Source organism: Poecile atricapillus, chromosome 1, assembly GCF_030490865.1.
Source record: "Poecile atricapillus isolate bPoeAtr1 chromosome 1, bPoeAtr1.hap1, whole genome shotgun sequence".
In the NCBI taxonomy this organism is placed as follows: Eukaryota; Metazoa; Chordata; class Aves; order Passeriformes; family Paridae; genus Poecile; species Poecile atricapillus.
The window spans coordinates 93,237,908-93,262,360 of NC_081249.1; the positions used below are offsets into that span (position 1 = coordinate 93,237,908).

General features: G+C 43.9%; 1 protein-coding gene across 1 annotated transcript in view; it reads right to left on the reverse strand.

Moving 5' to 3' along the window:
• Window positions 1-19,857, reverse strand: part of GAP43 (growth associated protein 43) — a 52,051-nt gene extending 32,194 nt beyond the window's left edge. The window contains exon 1 of the mRNA XM_058854675.1: window positions 19,763-19,857. Within this exon, the coding sequence (XP_058710658.1) occupies window positions 19,763-19,792 (30 nt within the window). The 5' untranslated portion in view covers window positions 19,793-19,857. The remainder of the gene's footprint in view (window positions 1-19,762) is intronic.
• Window positions 19,858-24,453: the final 4,596 nt, after the last annotated feature.

A 24,453-nucleotide genomic window follows, 5' to 3' on the forward strand; every position in this document is an offset into this window, starting at 1 on the left:
TCCTCTCTCAGGAACCCATGCAAAGCCAAACAGAAAGCATTGTGAAGCTTGCACAGTTGATCTAACAACAGAAAATGGACAGTGTTTCCACTTCTCTTAGTAAGGGCCAGTTCACACTGAGCAGCTTTGTCACACAGTAAAGAGGATACAATGGAAAATCTCCAGGGTCTGCTAGACCTTCCCTGCACAGTGCAGCATGGCTGATTTTTTTCATCCATTCTGCAGGAGTGGTTTGTACCAGTCTCTGGACATTTGCCCCAAAAACTGACTCTCTGAGTTCCTATGGCAATTTATTCCCTTGGTGAACTAAAGAATTCCTTCCAGCATTTCAGCTGGCCCCTGCATCTTGTCCATGCTGACATTAGTTTGTTTCTGCTTTCTTAGTAACACTCCTTCATATATCGATAGCTCTCAGTTTTCATACCAGCTTCTTTGTCAGATTGCTCCTCCTAGTCCTCTTAAACCCTAACCAGAGATCTTACTTGATTACTGAATTTACATTTGTTCTACTGAGAAATTACTAAAATGTCTCCCCAGCTTTAATGAATAATGAAACACTATACTTACAAAAATAGTAATTAGCAATATAGCTCGAAATAAATCAATGTGTGGATCAGACTCCCAAAGGCAGGAGGAAAAGCTGCAGCCATTAAAATAGGTGGAGCCGAAAATAGCTAAGCACTTGGGGATAAAGAAAGGGGAAAAATGCTTAAAGGAACTTATGAATGACCATGTCCTATAGATAATTAGCAATCCACACAGGTTAGATTGCTAACACTGTCCTGAGTCTGACTGCTCCATTTCCTGTCAGTTCCCCTCAAATACTATTCATCACATTTAGGAGTTTTCTGAGGATGTCAAGCAGCTGGAGCAGCCAAGAAAAGTAAGAAAAAATAGAAGAAAGTCAAACCCTCATCAGCAGTATTCCAAGAGTTTCCATCAGGGCTCCTATCGTCCTTCCTTCCAGATGAAGGAAGAGGTGCTCACTCTAAGAAAAAACCAAATGTATAAGGATTTTTAACACTGACAACCATTATTATTTCTACATCCTTTGGCCAGGTCTCCTTTGTGGTGTCAGAAAGGAAGCAAAGAAACAAGCAATGGGAGACAAGATAATGGGAGTGTGTTGAAAGGGCATAGGGAGCACACTGGTTTACAAAGGAAAAGCAATTCAGATACTGCAGCAGCCAGCTTGTTTTCCCCTAGCACCATCTAAATATAGTGTTATTTTTTGGTAGAAAGTCATGATTCTGCTTCTTCAGGAAGTCACAGGACAAGGTTGGTTCGTGCCAGATCAATTTATTGACCCATTAACAATAAAAATATCAAATTGTTCGTAAGACACATCTTTGGAGTCAAGCAAACCATAGGTCTCCTCAAACAACCCAGATTATGGTATGCAAATGTCTACATTATGTGGTCAGGTCATGTCACTTATTGTACTATACTTTTCATATTAACTGGTCCTTCTGTCAGGAAAATAGAAACAATACATGAATCATGCAATCTCCATCACAGTGAATTATTATCTATCTAAAATTTTAGCCCAGGAGTGTGGTGGTTTCTTTTTTTCCTTTCCTTTCCTTTTTTTTTTTTTTTTTTTCCTTTTTTGGTAACTCTTTTCCATCCTTCCCAGTCAGGGAGAAGAAATCATACTGGGAGAAGAAACCATATTGTACAACTATCACCAACTGCATGTCACAAACACACACATATGTATAAACATAGTGGAGTAAGTGAACAAATTGCAAGGAATACACTGCCTGAAGTCAGTTTGCATAATGAATTCACTAAAATTCACTATTGAAATTACATCAGAAATTAACCCTAGATAGAGAATACTTTTCAACAGATTAAATTCAACAAGACTCATTTGATCCTTTCAAGAAAGAATGAGTTATCAATGTACAAACACTTTCTCTACTCTCTCAAACCATCCACTAAATTTTCAGAATCTGCCTGATCCTTAGAATATCTGAGGATACTCATGTAGAATTGCACCTGCTGCGGCTTTCAGGTGACTAACATTTTGATTTCAGTGCAAAGCAGAGAAAAAAAGTTTTGGCATGTAATTTCTTTTGGCTGCAGAAGCAATTCTTTTGAAGCCTGAAGAAAATATAACACATTCCCCCAAGACACCTGTATTACAGATTGTACTCTCACAGGACTTTACCATGAATTATTAACATTTTAGTATACATTCCTATGTTTTAGCTCTAGTGGTTCCTTATAAACTTGACTCAAAGAAGAATTAAAGGGCCAGGTTTTAAGGAATGAATGGTAGGATCTTAACAAATGTCTCATTGCCTTAATCCTATTGAAACCAGTGCGAATTAGGCACCAAGGCTCTCTGAAAATCCTGCTAGGCTCTTGCCTATATAAATCTTATTTGTTAGGGCAGTTCTATAAATTACCTAATACCACCCTGCCAGTGTTTGGAAAAAGGCTTGTAAATATCTGCTGCAAGATTGCAAAGTAAAACAAAGTAGCTTAAAGAAGACTTAAAGCGCTAGTAGGAAATCTGGATATTTGGAGCTCAGGAAACTCAGGGGTATAAAGGGATTACACTAAAATCTTGGTCCCAGTTTTTGCAGTTGGAAGTTAAAAGTTAAAATGCAGGAGGGAAAAGTTTGGCATAGGAGAACAGAGGTTTCCAGTGTTAAGGCAGCTGACAGATGGCTGTCCTACACCCCTGCCCCACCTTGGCTGCTGATTCCTCTGTTATCGTGGCCCGTGCTTTTCATGGGGTCATTCCAAGTGACAAGTTCTGCATCTCTGAGTAGCTGACTTCAGACACCTTGAGTCTCACTTGGAGCAGTGCCGAGCACTCAGAGCTGCAGCTGACAGTAATGGGAGATGTTTTCAGATATGAGCAACTGAAAACAAAAACTATGAATAAAGGTCAGGCCCTCTGTTTCTGAAATTCAGGACATAGAACTAGGGCATCCTGCTGACCAAACTCTTTGTGCCTCAGCTGTCCACCTGCAAAAATGGAGTAAAAATACTCAGTTATCTCACACGGGTTTTGCAAAGATTTACTAAGTGATATTAGGGATGTGCTCAGAATCACAAGACAGCTAAGGAGAAAATGAGTATTTCTGATTTCAGAGCAAGGTTTGAATACTATTAAGCAAAGTTGTGGGGGGTCACAGACTGACTTATGATCATTCAAAATACTGACTAACTGCTCATTAAGTGAGCACTGTCCATTCTGTGACCTGAATGAGGTCAGAATCCCTGAAAAGAAAAATGTGTTCCTGTTATCAGAAGTGTACTGAAATGCATTCACAGGAGGAGACCATACGGAGGTTGCACAGACAACTACATTCCCAGTGTTGTCTTATTTTTTTTATATTTGCCTTAGCATCTTTAATAACTTTCTTCTAACATAGTTTCTCTGTGGTCTTCACCACACATATATTAGTTCATATTGCACCTGAAGTCTAAATCCATTTCCACTCCCAATAATGTGGTATAATTCAACTTTTACCCAGATTTCTAAAATGCAAGTAAATACATCATGGGAGCTCAAACCTCTCGGTTTCATCAGCATCTTACAAAAACCCAAAGCAACTTTCAATGTCCAAGAGGTGTCAAGCCCCTATCCAGTATACTTGGGCAAGGTGTGGGATTTTTCAACAAGCAGCTCCCAGGCAGAAACAAGCAATGGATCGCCAGGGTGCCAGCATCCAGTGTGGGATGGGAGACAAGGCTGGGTGCCCAGCTGCTTCCCAAAGCTTGTAGGACTCACTTCCCAGGTGGCCACAGGAGCCCCTGGGAGCTTCCTCCCACATGGAGATACAGATAAAAAAGCGCTCATAACATCAGCAATGTGCTGGCCGTAATACAACATCTCTCCCTAACCCCAAGCTGCACCAGGGAAGGTCCAGGTTTGACAGGAGGAGGAGTTTCTTCACAGAAAAAAATGCCATGCATTGGACTGGGTAGTCGAGAGAGGTGGTGGAGTCACCACCCCTGGATGCATTCAGGAAGTGACTGGATGTGGCACTCAGTGCCATGGGGTAGTTGACAAGGTGCTGATCGGACAAAGGTTGAACTCAATGATCTTAAAGGTCTTTTCCAACCTAAATGATTCTGTGATTCCATTGTGGGAGTTACACGTCAATCACTCAGTATCTGCCTCTGGCTCCAAAGCCACAAGTTTTCCATCTTTGAATTAGGTGAGGCAGAATTATCAGTGGAAAATGAAGTGTGTTTCTTAGCAAAAAAAAAAAAAAAAAAAAAAAAAAAAAAAAAAAAAAAAAAAAAAAAAAAAAAAAAAATTAATAGAAAGTACATCTTATCTGGCAATTTAATGAATGCACAATTACTGCATCAGGGAAAAGCCCCCTAAAGATTTAATCTTTTAATATGTGCAAAAAAGCTACTGAACAGAGAATTACTTTGTTCAAAGGATCAGCTATACCCTTGCCTAGTTTTGTCAGCTCTGTAGCTACCCTGGAATATCAGAGCTCAAATAGCAGGGCTGCTGCAGGGCAGAAGCACAGGGCATTGATAAAAGTGGAGCAAAGGAATGGCAGAAATCCTGTTTAGCACTTTCCATGCTCTGTATAACTGAGCACTATTTCACTGCCACTGGCTGTAAAAGGACCTCCTGTTTATACCACAGTACTTGAATTTGTGGTTTGTTAAAAAACTTTGCTTATCTCCAATTCTGATTAACTTCTCCAGTCATTTCTGTGCTGCTCAGCTTTCACAAATGGATTTCCAAACAGCAGAACTGCTTTGTATGGTACCCCTCAGAGGAACTCAGCATCCTCTGCTGTCTTCTGCACCTGACAGCAAGAAGAGTTTAGAAGCAAGTACCCAAGAGAAGTCAAAAAATTACAGGTTGGGGATATCAGCATGGATGAAACCACAGAGCATGAAGCTGAGAGAAAATGAATCATATGTGAAAGATGGAACTGGGTGGATATAATGAGGCAGAGTAACAAGAAGCACATTTTGCTCTCTGCAGGGATACTTCAGAACCTGGAAGAGAAGCAAGCAAGCCCTGCCAGTGGGGCCACTTACTGCACTTTGTGAGATGGGAAGGCTGACCTTAGCTTTGGAAGGCCCCTTCAGCCCTAGGCTGAACGTACAAGTTACAGTAATATCTGCTGTAGCCAGTGCTTCTCCTTCTAGAGGGATAAGAAGCCAGTGAAGTCCCACAATCACAGATACTTCCAATAAAATTCTCCTGATGTAGTCTGCTGCCTTTTCTGCCACCCCTCCATTTCTGTGCTGTAGCAGTGCGCTTTTCCACAAGAGCTGCAGCAAGATTATCTTAAAATCCCATCTGCTTTGGGAATAGTAGGGACTATAAAATCCCCACCATCTCCCAAAAGCTAACACAAGCTCTACATTTCCACTGCCTTCCTGGCACACATGCATCAGGTTTGGCCCAGAGAGACAGCCACACTTTCACTCAGCAACAAGGTCTATTTCTTCCCTATACTGACAGCCTCTCCACTTCCATTCTTAAGTGGCAGAGGGACAGTGTCCTTCCTCCAGACCTGAGAACGACACCTTCTGTTTTGGCCAGCTACATTGCTTCCATGAAATAATCTCTTCTGATCTCTGGCTTGACTGTCAGCTCTGCACCAGGGCTTTGTGCACCCCTTGGAGAAGTAACTTTCTTCTGGAGATAATTTATGGACACAGAGGCTTAGGAGGCAAAACAACAGTTCAGCAGCAGCTAGCATATGTAGCCACAGTAGGAAAAATTCCCCACTGCTGCCTGACCAGAAAATTGTGTCTCATCTTATACACCAGAGATTTGAGAAAGGCAATACAAATATTCCTGGTCTCAGCAACAGCATATTCAGATTTGGAGACGGCTCTCATCAATAAAAGTGTATGACAGTGTACCACCAAGGTTCTTGTCTCTTCTCAGGCTCCCTGCTAAGTGCAGTTTGAAGGCTCTGATCTCATTCTTAAGCACACCCTGGTGTGGAGCTTATGATCCAGACCCTCCCCACCTGGAGATCCTCTGGGGCAACAACCCAGAGCTTCATGAACACACCACAAGCTCAGAATACAGGACCTACAACGGCATGGACCTGCTTGTTTCCAGTACTTCAGGGTCAGTTCTTCCTTATGAGGTCCTCCCATGGAGTCCCCTAGGCAGATACACGTTCCACCCCACAGACAAAAAAAACCACTACTGGCAAATAAAGCAAACAAATTATTTTCACTACTCGGTTTATTCCAGGTGAGGAGAAGGGAGGGGAAGAAGAGAGGAACAAACCTTTCCTTTTTCTGTTCTTTCTAGATTAATTCATTCAGAAGGAATGTGAATGCTAGTTTAAAAGCTACTGGTTGCATACAGGGAAAAAAGACAAAGTTACTGCAGCAGATTATTCCACTTTCTTCTGTGCCTCAGTATCCTCACATACAAATGGAGTAATAACAAGAGTGTTCCAGGATTGATTTGTTAAGGATCCAAGCTGAAACCCTCCAATATCAATGAAAAGTGTAGTACTAGTTTCAGTGATAACAGCTTTGGCCCATTTTTTCCCCAATCATTTTGCAACCTATCATTCACAGGCACAAGTTAAAAGCAATGTGACTCATGTACTACATAGAAAGCCTGTCTTACAGGCATCTTTCTGGGCACATGTTAAAGTTGGAAACAGAAAATCTAAAATGGAGACTACCTCTAAAACTCACTTTGACTTCCTCCTGCAGATGCCTTTTAATAGTTCTTATTGTATCCTTTTTTTCCTTGCAAGTGTCCCCCACCTCAGCTACTACAAAGGACAGAGCTCACAGAGTGGATAGCAATTCAGTATTTTCCTGTTATCCTAATTTCAAGCACAGCAAAGTGCCTTATTTACCACACACCATTCAAACCCATCACTGAATTCAGAATGCTGATTTCTTCATGGTCTTTTTCCATGTTGCTATTTTGCCATGATATCTCATTGCTTCATGAACCTTAATGGCTATTCTCCCAGGGAGACAGGTGGGGTTGTTATCTCTATTTTACAGACACTAAAATCAAACAAAAAGAGGCTAAGGTCAAAATGGCCAGAGCAACGACAAATTTAGGGTCCCCAATTTGTGATGGCTCAGATTAGTATTTCCCCAGCTCTGTGTGTGTTGACAGCAAACCTCCATACAATGCCAGCTCTGCACTTCTGCAAGTCAGACCCCAGGTGTCTCAAGCTGAGAACCCAGAAAATGAGAACACACCAATTAGTGGCCACCCATGGAAAACCTCATTTACGTGGCCTTTTCATATCACATAGGAACTCGTGACAAAAGGCAGGAAAAAGCCTAATTCTTCAGGGCAGTATTCAATTGTCAAAATATGAGACCATTCTTCTGTTTTTGAACAGCTCCCTGCCCAGTTCAATACATAACCTTCATCATTGGCAGTAAAGGAAACAGGAGACCTATAGAAATCAACTTCGTTTATGGCAAAACTCATTCAGCCTCTAAGTATATTCCATTCTGTGCACTGAATGAGACAGGGATCCTATTGAAAAAAAAAAGGTACCAGTGTTTGATCGCATAATTAAGAACCACATTTTTAAGTCTATTCATGAGAGAAGACAAATTAAAGATGGATAGGCAACCCTTTTAATTAACTTTCTGTATTCTAAGTGTTTGACTTTGAAAACTAAATGTGTGCTTAATAAAGGTGTTTAATCTTTTCTTTTAAATGTAAACTAAAAAGGGAGAAAATAGGAAATTTCATCATTTGAAATCATAACATTCTCCTCCTTTGTATTATAAAGGTGCAACTGTTACTAAAGGTGTTAACTGTTACTGTAATTAAATGGTTGAAAAATTCTTTGCACTTTCAAAGCTTTATTCCTCTAATCTCAACAGACAAACACATTTAGAAAACCACAGTGTCTATTTGAAGAAGACCCCTACCAAGAAAATTCTTGTCCAAACAGGAAAAGCCCACCAAAGTTTGATGTAGATGAAAAGATTGTCTTTGACTATTGCAATTTATCTCATCTTCCAGAAGCTGGGTAATCCTGACTATAGGCAGGGTGTCTTGTTCCCCCTCTTGTGCTATGAAAAGATTCAGGAATAAACAAAGGATATCCTCCTAAGGGTTATATGGAGTTAGCATGAGATACTGGAAGATATCACAGATCAGCTTCAGTTCTTCTATATTCCCATGCAGCATGAGAATACACCTTCTGCTGCATGAGAATACATCCAGAGAAGGTGAATTATATCTCAGTATGTTTTATTCTGTATTCCCAGCAGCCACTAGGACACATCATAATGGCAGCAGAGGGGATTAAGCACTGAAGGTGACTTCTGGTAGGAGTGCAGCACTCTGGTTGGGAATTTCTGAGTGACTGCCATACAAATGCTTTGAGACAATTCATGTCAGGCAGGTAGAAGAAGCCACCAATTGATAAATCTCTTGTAATAATTCTCCTGTGAAGATGATGAACAGGGAACCTCGGTGTGTAGTTCCAGCAGATGTTTGTGTTCAGGAAACAGATGTTGGAGCTAAGTCTAGGAAGAAGGTGAGATGTCTTGCTGAAACCATAGCCTTAAGCCCACTAGAAAATATGGGTAAAACTGGGCACCTCGGTACCATAAAACACCAAGTGAATGCCTTTTGAACCTGCCTGTAACAAATACTGAAGACAAAGTGACATCTAAACAGTCTGGGTTTAGGCATCTTGCTCTGGGATCTTATTGGGGAGGCATCTTCTGGTTTGGATCCAAGCCCTGAACCCCTGCACTGAAAGGAACAACTCTAGTTCCTCTCTGACAGCATGTAGTAAATAGGTATTTATTCAGTATCTCAGTGGACACACGAGCTTCCCTAAATTATGGAAGATGTTGATTCGATCTCTACTGTATGTGAAAAGACCTCAAGTCTTACCTCCCTCTTACAAAAGACTTACAAAAGCAAGTTGCTCCTATCTTTTCCTGCTTAAGCTCCTTAGCTTTTTCCATGGAAGAATTAAATAATCATCAGGCCAGAGACAGAGAGCATCCAGAAGTAAATATCACTTTATATCCTACTGGTTAAGCACAGTCCTGCAAGTGGACAGACTGGGTCCAGTTTCTGCTTCAGTGAATATGATAATAATCATATGTAATAGTGTTTAAGGAGCACAAGAGACCATTTAGTCCATCCTCTGGTCCAGAGATACTTCCTGCAGCCCTCCAGTGATTGAAGCTGCCATAGTTTACTCAATATATCACAGTGCATCACAGTCCTTTTGGACATCCCACTAAAGACCATTACTCCTAGTTTTGTACATCATGGGCAGCAGGAACAGATTACTCCTATTTTCTTTCACTTGCCAGACTAGCATCTGGACTACTCTTGGCCTTATTCCTTTTAGGTTAAAGAACTCTAATTATTTCACACTTTTCTCCTTTGACCTCAAGCAATTCTCAGTATCCCAGTCTACATCCTCTGACTGGACCACACCTCCTCAGAGTGCAGTACAAAACTAAGGCAGGACATTTCAGCTGAACACATCAGAGCTGAAGGCTCATGAGATGTGTCTGACAGCCTGTGCTCCCACTTGCACAGCCTGGTAAAATGGTGTTCCCCCTCTTGGCAACAGGATGATGTTCTAGCCCAACACTGAAGTTGTGGTCCTCTAGAGACCCTGTCTCCCCTCCTGGAGGACAGCCTGTGGTCTCCCATGCAGAAGTGGCTGCAATTCATTAATCATTCCCGTGTAGAGCACTTCATACTCACTCTGAGGCTGTTCAAACCAGGTCCCTGGTTTGACAAGCTTTTCTTGAATTACAGCGGTTTCCCCCAGCTCACCACAGCTGGTTTATACCATCTGCAGATTTTATAAAACACTTCCTCTAGACAGTTATCCAGGTTAAAATTATAATATAAAGTACAATCTGTTTAAAGAAAATATGAGGCACTAGCAGGCCACAAGCTTGTGGCAGCCAGCTCAATAGTCTTCCGTTTCAACAGGAAATCAGTGAGAATTGCTCATTGAGTAAAATTATCTACACCAATTCTGCATCCCTGCTGTAATGCCTTCCTTTGGAACATGTTTCTTTGCTTCATTTATGATAAAAGACTGTGAGATAATGTCAAGATCCTTACAAATGACAAGGTATGACAACTGCTTCCTCTGTATCCACAAGGCTTGTTACAGAAGAAAGCTAAATTAGCTTGACGTGATCTGTTCTTGACAGATCTGTGCTGGCTCCTAATAATCTCCTTTATTTGATTATTTCCACCATTTTTTTTTTCTGCAGGAATGAAGTTAAACTGAGTAGTCTGCAATTTCTTATCTTCTGCTTGTTTTCAGCCTTCTGACACCTCATCCAGCCCTCATGAGTCTTCAAAGCATCCAAAGCTTATGGTTCAGAGATTGCTTCCCTCACCTTTGTAAATGAGTTAGGATGACTTGAAAGAATCATCTTACATCAGTACATCCTGATTTGTTCTGCTCTTTTCCTAGATCCTGATCTTGATCCTTTGTGGCTCCTCTTACTTCTTTTAGCCATCAACTTGCAGCTGATCACATTATTGATGATATGCAAAATGGGCATAAAATCCTTTGGCCTTATTGACAATGCTTGATGTAAAGCTTCAACCACAGCTCTCCCCTCCTCTCCATGAGTACCATAAACAGAGAGAGTCAGCATGATATTATTTCACTGTCTTGCTCTGGCTCAATTATTATTTTGTCTGTGTATTGAACTGAGGATCATCTAGGCATGTCAGTAAACATGCCTATGAATGTTAGGGGAACTTTACAGCTCCAAGTGTAATTGTCTGAGGGCTTTAGGCGCCTCCACACTTAGAAAGGAAGGAAGCTCTAAAGTTCTACAGCCTATGACAGATACCTCTAAGAACATACTTCAGTTTAGAACAATCCCTTATTTCTCAGTTCAGAACAATGGTAAAATACTGTGAGATGTTTCAGACTCCTCTTGACAGTCACACCCTGATTAAAAAGTAATTAAATTCTACAAGATAAGACATTGTCTCATGGTATCTCTTCCTGATTTGTGGAATCATACCACTCAAAGTAACAAAACAATGAACATAGGTAAGAATTAACTGAACTTTAGAAGAAGATTTGATAAGAGCTCCTATGAGCCATTGGGGTAATTTTTCACTAATTTGTGTTTTGTTGGTTTTTTTTTCATCTCCTACAGAGTTTTGTACACTGGCATCATCATAATGGATGGTTCTTTTTGCTGCATATCCAGCTTTATCATAAAAGAGTGAGCTTCAAGTATTGTTTCATGTATTGTCTTTGCTAACTATTATCTGGAAGTTACCCAACTTCTGTTTACTTCATGGAGATTTCAGCTGGCTTCAGTTTTAAAGTTATTTTGGGGGAAGATCTTTTTTTCCTTGCTCCATTTGTCCTTTCCTTAGGGTTTTATCTCTTCTAGCTGATATTCTGAGTGGAATTTAGGATACAAGGGAAAGACCATTTTCCAGTGCTGTGCTTTAGGCAGGACTGGTCACATCCCTATCACAGTTCTGACTGCAATTTTAACAGTCAACATTAAACATCAATTTTCTGTTGGAGTTGTCAGTCCTCAGAACTCTATGTAGGACTTCAAATTCTCTTGGGTTTTAAATGGGAAATGAAAATAGCAGGAAGGGTTAAACCCACAGTGTTTCATCTTTGATCAGGCAAAGTCTCCATTCTGACAGAATCATCTCAGCCTGTGCAATCCAGATTGTTGCAAGCTGCCAGTCTGAATTCCCCAACATAACAAGCTAAGAATTAAAATGTTAGCGCTAGGTAAAGTGAAAGTTCACAGTTATAAGGAACACAGTGAAGTGTCCCTGCTGGGGGTAAACTTTTGGTTCAGCTTCTAAAAGCCCCTTTGCTTCAGTTCCCCATCATTCCAGTACTGTCTCCCAGCTTCTCAGGCACAGCTGAGCAGGCGATGCCCTCCTTGCATTTGCTCAGGGGCTGATTTCCAGCAGTGGATTTCACTCTTACATGAAACCAAAGGGCTGCAATTTTACTGTCAGCAAATCAGCAACTGACACCTGTTTCTTTATGTCTACCCTTTCAAACCTAGATGATTTTTTGTTAAATTATTTATAAATCCACCACTGAATGCCTTACTCTTACAGCTGTAAGCAGACAGAAGGTGGAATGATACAAGGAGAACAATGGTCAGCTCAAAACCATTGTGATTTACATCCTGCTGGTTTCAATCTGAATTAATATAAATGACTGGCCTCTTCTGCAAAAGAGCATAGCATAATACCATGGTGCCCAACCTGCACACCCTGGAGTACTTAACATTGCAGATTTATAAGGTCATTGGATGCTGTTAATAAAATAAATGGATTAGACTCCACTCAACAGACTGATGAACTGAATGCTAATTGATGTCTTAAGTTATAAGAATAATCAGAACTGTAAATTATTTTGTTTATTACCAATTATTATAAATCATCCCAATTCATAAAATACCCTGAAGTTCCTGAAAGCACAGTAGGACTCCTAGGCAATTATGGGAAGGGTGGAATAAAACTACCTGCTGAGTGGGGTTCAGATCCAAGCACACTCCCCTGAACCCCTGAATTTCAGGGGCATTCAAACCAAGTAAGTGAGATTCTTTTGGAGCCTTTTAGCTTTACTAATTACCAGCTCTTACAGAAAGGTGTATTCTCCAGAGAGAATGCCTAAATACTGTGAGATGTCCCAGCTTTCTATAAATAGAGATATACTGTGATTATGGCTGGAATTAATTCAAGAAATTTCAGATGCAAGATGAGTAATGAAGGGGACTGACACTTATTGGTCATAATTTAAGAGACTGTAAGTACATCCTGGCTTCCCTTTTGGGACGTAAATGGCAACCATCCCTGGTTGGCAGGTTCAGGACATCCTGTCTTGGGCCAACAAGAGAGCTGTAGCACAGCCTGCCACCCAACAGTAGCATTAGAAGCCAAGGGACAAGCCTGGAAGGAGCAGGAACCATCAGGAAAGCTGGCATTAGTTTGTACTGCATGCATTGCCCCTCTTGCAGCCATACCTTTCCCAGCCACTGCTGTGGCTGGGCAACCTTGTATCTAAGCCAACAGCAAGGTGAGAACTGAAGATGCACCACTTTTCTGCCTCTGTCTAGGGATGCTCATTTGTGTCAGCTGCAACTCTGCCCAAGTGGAGAACCGGGGCACATACAATAGCAGCTGGAGCACAAAGAAGGAACCCAATTTTCCTTTGGATGCTGGTGCCAGGAAAGGTGAAGGGAGCCAGACCCTGGCAGTAGTGGCTGATGCTGCCAGCAGGAGCTCCCAAGAAGCACAGCTTTATGCAGGGCTGGGACCCAGCTAGGGGAGAGAAGGAGCAGCAGGAGGACTGCATGGTCAAGGGAGCAGGGAGAAGGCAAGGAGCAGAACAGATGGGGAGAGGAGACAGAATGAGTAACAGGCGGAGACAGCAGGAGCAGTGTAACTCCAAAAGAACAAATTCCTTTTGCTGTATTAAAAACAAATCACTATTTTCATTACACTATTCCTTCACCCCATACACATACTGTAGGCTGGATCACTGGTGGTCAGGGAGGAGCTACCACTGTGGCGAATAGCAGGGAGAAAACTAAGTTCTAGCCCTACTCTCAGGCTCTGGTCCATTGTAATAAAGCCTGGGTCTGAGAAGAAAATCAATGGTTTGTGTTAGAGGAACTCAAGGGACTAAATAAGCATCCTAGCACTGCAGGAGTGACTGAAGATGGATAAAGCAGAGCTTTGCCTGTCTAAAGTATCTCTCACTTGAGGGCTTCTGAATCCCTTTTTCTTTTTTCCCCACTCTAATTGTTTAGCTTCGAAATTAAAGAAGCATCTTGCAGAGATGGCTATCACAGTCAGAGAATGTATGCTTAGATCAAGAAAGCAGGTTAATAGCACTGCCAGAAAGAGAAACCAGCTCTCCCTAAACCAATTCCTCTCTACTGGCCTGTGGTGCTCACAACCATGAAAAGCCATTGAGTTTTACACACACACTCAGCAGGTGATAGAAAGAGCCCTAAGGAAATATAAACACCTTCTCCACATGAGGCCATCAGAGCTCTGAGGTTACATATCACCTCCCGGTGTGCTCAGGAGGATCTTGGAATTATAGATTAAATGAATGTGGATGGATTCCTGACTTTGATTTTGGACTTCAGATGTTGAAAGGTATTTCATCTGGGTACCTGCTCTGGTACTCCCACAGCAAGATACTCTACCAGCAAGCATTTGCACCTTCCACCATGCCTTTCTGGATGACCAACCTCTTCTTATCAGCCCAACATTCCTCTGTGTAGAGCTACTGGGCTGCAGTTGTTTCTTTACAACACTGAACACTGGGATTTCAAAACTTAGATGCAGACAGGTAAGGACTGCTGCCAAACCTTCCCCTGATACCTGTCAGACTCACAGCAAACAGGGGATTCCTGTTACAGTGACTGCCAAAGGGCATCAAAACAGAGAGCAGCCATCAAAAGGCTTCTCATCCTCAGGTGTCTTTAGAGCACTATCACCAGAGATATTGTTCATTCTCAAATCAAAAGATGGCCCTCTTTGTGTAAGGAGGAAGCCCAAAGCTAAGCAATCACAAGTCGTTTATGTTCAGGAAGAGGACAACGGGAGGGTTGTACAGAAGGAAGGATGCATGGGCCAGCAGTGCATGCACTGAGCAAATTACAGCCAGCAAGGCACCACCAGCCTTCCACAAGCATGCGGATGCTTCAGCTTTTACAGCATGGTGCTAATTACACCAAGGTTGTGGGTTTCGTCCCATATGGACTCTTCACTTAAAAGCTGTACTCAGTGATCTTTGTGGGTCCCATCCATTTCAGAATATTCTGTGATTCTGGTGCTCTTCCTTCAAATTATCTCAGCCAAAAGCAGAAGCAACCCTCATGCTAGAGCTGCTGTTTTACTTGCCAACACACCAATCCCTCAGCAGATACCTGCCTGCTTGGTAGAGATTAGGCAGAACCTACCTCTGCCCCATGTCCTCTACCATGGACAGCGCATGGAGCACACGAGTCACTATGGGGAGCGCCTGCCTCACAGCACAAGCACTGCAAATCCAAGCAGGAATACGTATCCTTTATTTGCACCATTCAAGACTGTCAGCCTGCCTTCATCTTGCAAGAGCCAACGGGCCTCGTTAAAACCACGACACCTTCCCACTAGCACAAGAAGGTATTGCAACTTGGCAGCTGCCAGTAGTGAGAAATTCCTGCTCTCTGGGAAATGGGGAGAGGGAAATAAAATATCTATGCAGGATGATCCTGGGATGGCATCGCAGAATCCAAAACAGATCATATTCTGAGTTCAAAGGGATCCACAAGGATCATCAAGTCCAGCACTTAAGTGAATGGCCCACCCAGGGGTTGATCTCACAGCCTTGTTAACAGCGCCATGCTCTAACCAACTGAGCTAATCTCAGGGTCCAGCACAGCTGGCCTGAAGTGAGAGTGGATTTGAGGTGAAAATTCTTTGCACTTTCTCCTTCTAGTCAGTCAAAGCCACATGACTGAAGGAGGGATCCCTCTCATCCTCACATCCAAGTGTTGCCCACCCTCTCAGCATGGCATGGACAGAGCCTGGAGCTACAGCTCATTTTCTTATCCTGAGGCAGGAGCAGCTCTGAGATCACTCGGGCAACCCCAGCATTAGGCCAGGACAAGTCCTCAGATAATACACAATGGTTCCTTGGGCTGAACACATGTCCCCAGCCTGGCATGGTCACATAGAAGGTTCAGTGCAGCCCTCTAGGCAGGGATGCCTCTGCATAGCAGTGGGTACTGCCTGACTGGCTTTTGCTGGGACTCCGATTCAGGAGCAAGTGGCCAAAGACAATTCGGATCTGCAGATTGGTTTTTCCCACTAAGCACTACCACTGTCCTTCTCCCACTGGAATCTCTGCCCGCAATTAGTTCCCTAGGAGGGGGCTTGTCTGTGCCATTAAGAACAGTTACATTACATGATCTAGGAGAAATCAATGTCTTTAATAGTCAGCAAAGGCAGTGGAGGAGAGGGTGATGGGAGGGCTGTTTCTCTGGAGACACCTTTCTCAGAAGAATTCCCAGAGGTATTGCCCCAGGAAGAGAAATAGCAAGGACCTGGCATAATTAAACTTCCATGGAACAATTGTTTACTGGAAGAAGCACAGAAGCTTCTCAGTGTCTCTCAGAAAGGCAGAGGCAGTGGCTAGACTCTTCCCAAGGTGCAGATGAAGTGCCTCTGCCCTGAAGTCAGCAGTCTGTGGTGATTTACACCATGCTGGCAAATGGTGGGAGGAGGGGTGTGGATAGATATCTTTCCTTTAAAATACCCCTTTTCCTCTGTCCACAGTGGTGTTTAAAGGTAAGACCACACCTTGAAAGTTTTTAAGCATCTGGATCGTGCAGTATAATTAAGTTATCCTAAATGAAGCCTGAGACATTTTAATATCCTGAGGCAAGGAAACCTCAACTCTGCGGGCATCTTCCTCTCTCTCTTTCTCCATTTCCTCCTTCTTGTACACCTCTGCAGTTCCTGGAATGACAAGCCACCTCACCGGCTGGCTGTAATTGCTGGAACTGTTCCCTAATGCTTTTGCCTTCTCCAATTGCATTAAACTGCATCTTTAGAGGTACAGCCCTGTTTATTCATGCTGCTCGTGTGGAGGGGGGAAGAAACGCAGACTGCCTCTTCTCCCCTCTCCCTCCTTTGATTTGATGGGTGTGGCAGGTTTAAACCTTTGCAGCCGCTGGCTCTCTGGCGCTGGGGTGAGGAGGAGAGGATGGAACGGGAGGGAAGCCGTCGTCTGTGGCTGGTGATGAATGAGACTCATCTCACCCACAAGTGGGAAACCTGCTTGCGGGTTATTGTTTAATCACTCATGCAATCCAATACTGAGCACATACCCCCATCATGTCCATCTGTTCTAGCATGCAGTGCATGCAACACTTGCATTTCTAGCCAGCTATCTCACTGCCCAGCCCTGCGTGTTACTGACTGCATCTCTCGCTGGCAGGAAAGGTTGAGTTCAGGTTTTCAGCTATAGCTCGACCCAGCCTTTCAGCTATGCTACCTCTCAGCTGAATATTTTGTGGGCTCAGATTCAGAGCTGCAGTCAACTGTAGGCAGAAATGACAACACTTAGCTATCTACATCTCTCATGGGCGGGCACAGTCAGTCAGTCAGTCAAATACTTCACTCTTCACACTGGCATTGCACCCACAAGAAAGAATAATCTGCAAGGTATGAGCGTGTGAACATATTTGTCTCTGAGGGGTGGGAGGACAGACACACACAGGCACACCTAGACACAAACGTGAAGAGATTTCTTCCACGCCCAAGCCTGTAATTTCAACGTTTTGCTCTTTAGCTGCCAAAAAGGCGGGACACCAGGGACTTCCCCTGAAAAATAATTTGAGGAGAGCTATCTTTATTTTGGGAAGGAAACTCCTGCCCGTGCTGAAGAACCCATTCCATCTTTTTCTCTCAGTGAAAGGTCTGGGTGGGGACAGAGGAAGAGCACACGCTGAGAAAACCGAGGTCTTTTTCTCCTCCCAGCCAGAGCTTTCTCCATCAGCGTACCATCAGCTTTCCCGAGCGAGCTGCCACATTTCGCGGTGTGCGCTCAGGTGGAGGAGCGGCAGCCGGGCTCCGAGCCCACCGCCATCCAGCAGCACGCTCAGGCGGCCACAGCCGTGCGGCGTGGCTGCGTGAGGCTCAGCACAGGAGCATGTGGCGAGTGTGCCTGTGCCGTAGTAGCTGGGCGAGCGCTCGCAGAGCGGGGCCGAGCTCTGCCCGGGTACGCGCAAAGGGGCGGGCGCCATGCGGCGCCTTCGTGCGGGGCGAGCGCGGCACCTGCGCGCCCAGAAACGCCACGGAAACACCCAAAGGCAGGGCTGAGCCCGGGGAGGTGTAAGGAACAGGTGCGACAGAGTGTCGTTCGGGGAGCTTTAGTGCCCAAGCTGCCATGGTATGGGCAGAATGATCCCTATTCCCCTGTAGCTCTCTTCTGGCTCCAAAGAGCCCCAGAGCTCCCACTTTATTTTAAAATTTGCCGTGCACCTCCGCCCACTGCTCTGTCACTTTGCCTCCCTGTCTGCCTTCCTTCTCCTCCTCTGCTCTTTTCATCCCGTATTTGCCATCAGAACGTGCTCTGCTGGCTGACTGCAACATGTTCCCCCCCCCGCCCCAATCAGCCTTCACCCCCTCCTTCCAGATTTTAGTGAGCATATCATTAATTGCAAAGCATTTGAGAAACCTGCATGAGGAAAAACACGGGATGACGCAGGGTCTCTTTCTATCCCAATCACTTGCCCCTCCCCATTATTCTACAAATTTCTCCTTCGTTTGCTAACACACACACCTCCATTCAGAGACACACTTTAACCTGAATCTTCTTTCACCACTGTGCTGTTCACAGGAACTGTAGTTACTCACATCAGTGTGTGAACAGAATACTGCAGTTCTACACTGTAAGAGACACTGAATTTTACGCATATATAAAGAAAGTAACCAGTATGGTGCTGTGCCTGAGTTGAGTTTTGTGCTCAGAACGAGGACCAAAGCTCTTTGTCACTACCCACAAATTCGTAATTCTTGTAAGTTTCTAAAATGCCTTGCAAAGATATCTAGGGTCAGTTCCTGCCTCAAAGTTCCAACTGCATAAATCCAGCATCCTCTCAAGGAAATCCAAGAGGCTCAGCCAAAAAGGCTCTCTTAATCAAGAGCAGGTTTGGGCTTTCACACAAAATAAAAGGGGGAAGGGTGAGGGGGAAATGATCTAAGTAGTGCTTTTTTTTTCCCCTAATTTCATTATCATTTTGAACACAAAAATTTTGACACTGAAAACTAGTCCCCACCCAAACCTTCTCATCATCTCAATTCCCTTATAGCAAAAGCCAGGCAGTACCAGGAAAGAAAATGAGAGGGTTTCCAACAGGTTCACACCACGAGCTTCTCTTATCCCACCCGAGTTCAGAGCTGACAGAGGCGTGGTCCTCTGTCTCTTCACCAGCTGGTGCACAGTTGTCTAACTGGTTGTACTATGAAGGATACTGCAAAGAGGGTGACTCTCCCCCTCCTTAGGCTAATGCTTTTGTTATTATTTAATTGGATTTTTCATTATAGCATAGGTTACAAAAAAATAAAAAATTCCTTCGGGTTAATTCTTGCTCAGATTGTTGTAACACAAAAAAAATGAATACACCTGTCTTCCGCGCCACCTCAGAGCACAGGCACATAAAGCATCTCCCATTCATCAGAAACAGGAGCAATTGAGAGTGTTCTGACCAGGGATCAAGGCTCACTGGGCATCCGTTCTTTTTTGGCATAGGATGAAGAATTGCTTCCTTTATCTCCAAGGTAGAGCCAGATCTCATCACGTTTCCTGCCAGCCGCAACACTCCCCTCCACCTCCCCCCCCCCGCCCCATCCACACCCTCAGAACCACAGACAGAAAATCCTAGGCAATATAACTGCCCCTATTAAAAAAAAAAAAAAAAAAAAAAAAAAAAAAAAAATAGGGGGGGATTCTGGTAGGTCCCCCAAATGTGGATGTAGGCCACCCCCCTTCCCCACATCACCAGCCCCGGAAAGGCAAAACAGTCACGTTGCAGGGTGTGAAAAGAACCTTCACTCGCAAGATGCTAAAGAATTGCAAAATAGACGTCTGCTGAAAGCAGCTGAAATTTCCTCCCCCCTTACCCCAACCCCTACCCCAGCCCCTCACACACTCAGGCTGACACGCACCCCACGGACATCCAGCAGCCTGGGAGATTTCTCAACAGAAAGAAATATAAAAATCTCAAGCTCTACCTGTTTTGTTCTTCTCATACAGCACAGCATGATCGTATTGTCCCCTTCCTTCCTTCTTCTTCCTTCCTTCTCCTCTCTCCTTTTCCTCTTCTCTCTCTTATCTCTCCCCCCCACCCTCTCCACTCCCTCCCTCCCTCCCTCCCTCTCTCTCTCCCTCTCTCTCTCGCTCACACACACATACACACACGAGCACACGCGCACACACACACACACCAGGGCAGTTAGCAGCAACTGGAAGGTCCACAGCTATTGCTCATCACACATGCACACGCTGCCTCTCCCTGCCTCCCTCCCTACCCTTCCCAGAATTGTTCACCAGCTCTCCCCGACTCGTCACCTCCCCACCCCACCCCCACCCGGCAGCCACCCCCACCCCCCCACCCCCCCCCAGTCCCTCGCCAGCCTCATGAATAATTAAAATCTTCAATCTGGACCCAATTACCCAACGACTTTCCCACTGTACAGAGGCGACAGGGGAGAGGGGACACTGCGGGCTGCGGAGGGGTGGGGTGGGCTGGGGTGTGTCTGGGAGGAACCGGGCGAGGAGGGGACCGGGCGGCTGGGGAGCCCCCAGCCCTGCTCCCACCGGAGCCACGGCCAGGAGTGGCATTTGTGCGTGAAGAAAGCATAAATCTTTGCTTGGGTGGGGTGGGGTGAGCACGGAGGGGAGAAGAGGGAATGGAGGTACGGCCACGGCAGGCACTATGTGCCATGCACAGGTGATGTACCGTAGGTGGGAGCTGCGAGCTAAACGGGAACGGGAAAATATGTTAAAATGGCTGTTAAAAATCCCTCTCCCCAGCACACTCGCGAACATATATATACGTGCTGCCTTCTCCGTATGTGCAGGCATAAACCCTGAATAATGATGTCCTGCACCACTGAACGGGACAACTTTCTCCCTTGTTCCCTCAGTCCATCCCACAGATCTTCTGCAGGTACAGAAAACGATACTCCCTCAGTACTTCCTTTTTTTTTTTTTTTTTTTTTTTTTTTTTTAACGGAATAGCTTGTGAACCCACAGAAATCATCCCTTTTCCTTCCCTATAGAGCTCAATTAATTTCCGTGCCGGAGTCATTTCTACACCTATTGATCTCTGCCTGCAAATTGCTGTGAACTATTGCGAGGCAGATGTGCATGTTCACACACGGAGGCACCCCCCATGCACGTGTGGGAAGCAGGAGTGCATGGGTCTGCATGCACAGGAGATCATGGCGATGCAGGAGCCCCAGAGAACATTAATGCGCACATGCACTCGCTCCCAAGCACACGTCTGGAAAGTTATAGCGTCGTGTTTCTTCAGAATATACATGAGCTGGATAGCTCTATCTGTCATTGTGAAAAAATATCCCAGACAACAGTTAAACCGGAGTGTGACAATGTTGAGCATGTTAAAAAATATATATATATATTTTTTTAATTGCTGGATTTTTAGGATTTCATCTACCAAAATTCAAATTTTGCTTATTTCACTTATTGAGTCTGGGAGTCACAGTCAGATGCTGTTCTCTATTTAGCACTAATGTCACTACATCAACTTCTCTGCCACACAATGGAGTTACTTCTAGTTTATTTTTAATATAAAACTGCCTGCAAAAGAGAAAAAAAAAAGTCTTAGGTTATTACAAAGGTCTTTGCTCTTTAATTACATCTAAATACATTATTAACACAAATATTCACGCATGCGTGCACGCTTATACAAATAAATGCACACGTATCTAGATATAGTTTCTGGAATACCCCTCAGTACAGACTCCTACATAATCATATCCTGTTGCTATGATATCATTGCAGTTCCCAGTACACCATTTATTTTAAGAAAAGCAAACAGCATTTCAAAGAAAATCTAGCTAGCTATCTACATCTGTATGCAATTTAATAAAGTGTCCTTTGGGGTCAAGAAGGTATCAGCGTTAGTCCTGGGTTACAGACTAGAAAAAGAAAATAATGATATGGTAATGACATTCAGAGAAGATACTAAACTGGGAAGAGTTGCAAGTACCTGCTGACACAGAAGTAGACCAAAGGATTAAGTAACAAAAATCAGATTCAGCTTCATAAAATGCATTCAGAGAAAAAGAATCACAACAGAAGTGCAATCACAAAAGAAGACAGCTAAGAACTGGAGTAGTAGAAAGCAGTGGACATCACCTTTGAGGAGGAGATCTCTGTGATGTACGTCACTGCTGGTGACACCATGCCAAGGCACTGAGGAGCAGTGCAGTGGCATTTTGGATTACACCTGTGGGACTCATGGCCTCTGCCCTGGCCTCTGGAGTTGCTGGGGGCTCATGTCCATGATGAAGAGAGAGTGTTATGAGCTTGTGGGCAGTTTGCCAACCCACACGGCTGTTTCCTGTGCCCTTGGGAGATGGGAGTCCCCTGGTTAAACACATCTGAGAACTTCAACCGGGTCTCCCTTTGGTGACAATGAAGAGAAACGGGAACCTGGAGGGTGTAACTCAGATCATCTTAAAGCAGGAGCCTAAACTAGGTCAGACAAATCATGCTTCAGAAGTGTTTTTGAAGCTTATTTTCTTCCCACTGACAAGGCCTTTTTAGGGAACCTCCCTGTGCTAGGGAGCCCTGACGAGGAAAGCCTTCCCAGCCTCCACCTTTCTCAGACACCCACGTGGAGGGGGAGCAGGCTGGCAGCACAACTGTGCTGGTGCAGTCAGGGAAGGTCAGGCCATTTTCCTGTGCTCACCCACAGCAGTTGCTCACCCCCATCAGTCACAGCCAAAGGCAGAGCCAGGTCTCTTCATGCCCACCCCCGTGAGCACTGTACGCTCCAGTTTATTGCAAGTAACTTTTGGCACATAGACAAAACCTCCTTAATATGTTCCCCAAACATACAGACTTAGTGGTGAGTGGCCACATCCGTGTTTCCTCTGCATTAATCTCATTACAGAGAAGAGCCATTTGTTGAAACCCAAATTTTCAGGGCATGTCAGTTCCTAAACCACTATCTTTCAAATCAAGACCTTTTAAGTATATTTAAAAGTCGGACCTGAAATTCCTCAGCGAATTATATGGTTCTGGAAATCACATCCCAGCATCCCTTGCCTTGCCATTTTGGCTGTTTTCACTTCAAACTGTAAAGTAAATTACTTCATAACACAGTAGGAAGAAAGGAAAAGTCCACAGCAATGAAAAGGCCAAAGAGAATGAGAGGGAAATAAAGGCACGAACTTCAGCCACGGAGTTAATGAAAATCAGAAGCAAAAACCAAGGGAGGAAGCACAGGTGAATCTCCCTCTCTTTAAGTGCCCAAGTCAAGATGGGATGCTTTCATCCAAATGACATCTTTGTGTCTCCAGAGCACAGCTCATTCTGGCTCATTCAGCACTCCTTTGGAGTCACAGGGTAACACTGCATCACGCAGTGTAGACATGCCCTGAAAGGTCCCTTTGGCCTTGGCTTTTGAATCTACACAGCTAAAAGGAAGAGCAGTTCCAAAGAATAACATGGTTGGGAAGGGGGACCAGGGAAGTGAGCTAGAAGAAGGGGGTGAACAATGACCATAGATCTTAAAAGCTTCATCTGTGAGACTTGACTGAATGACAGCTAATGAGGTGGAGAAGTGTGATATTTTCAAAAGGTATATGCATCTAAAAGGGAATAATTTGGAGTGATATATGTCCACTGTTTGGTGTATGCTGCAAGTTGCTTCACCATGAAGGCGGATATGGTTCATAAAAAGTAATGATTGTGGTGAGTCCTTTAATTCAAAGTCATATCTTTAATTTAAAAGGACAAAGATCATTTCAAAGTAGCAAGACATATTAGTGGTTATTACAAAATAAGGTGGGTGGAGTAAGAGACACAAAACGGTGCTTTTAAAGCCTGTTCAGTTCTGCTGCAAGGTTACCCCAGCAGCTTGAGGTCCCTATACACTGGAAGAAAAAGCATCTTCAGTCCAGCTGCTAATCTAGGTTCAATAGCAAGGTATCAGATTCAGTTTAATTTTGAAGAAGCTCATAGTTCCAACCTGCTCCTGGGACTGTAATCAGGTTGATTCCCTGGCAAAACAAAACTAAATGAAACCAAGAAGAAAACAGTTTGCCTGTAAGAGCTGTCCCAGTCGTAACCATACTAAACTGAAGAGGCGTCTCTTTGAGAGAAGTACTGTGAAAGTCCCGTTACTAGGGATATTTAAAGCTTCAGTAAAAACAGCTCTGAAATGAGTGACTTGCTTTCATTGGGAGATAGACTGGGTTTTCTCTCTATTCATATGTTCCACATATAGTGGTAGCCTCGCCTTTTGTTAGCCAACTTTCATGCTTGAGGGAAAAAAGCCAATTTTATAAAGAATTTTTGTATCCTCATTTGAATAGGTATTCCTGAAAATCCCACTGTGGGACCACTTGCAATTTCCCTCAGTAGCTCCTCAGTAGCTTTGCAGCTATGGTCTCATTTGGCCTCACTTTAAGTCATCTGTGTCTTAGTGACACAAAACAGTGCAGTGCAACACTACAACCAAACTCCTTTTCTAAATGATTTAGACATAATCATGAATCTCCTTGGAGGAGCACCCATTTTTCAGTATAAGGATCACTTATGTCAATTTATGTTGGATTTCAGTTAATCCTGAATTATTAATATTAGAAAAGGGGTGCCTAGCTTATTTTGACCTAAGACTGAAATAAGAGTGGCTATTAAAGCCGTGATTTTCAAAAGCCACAATGCC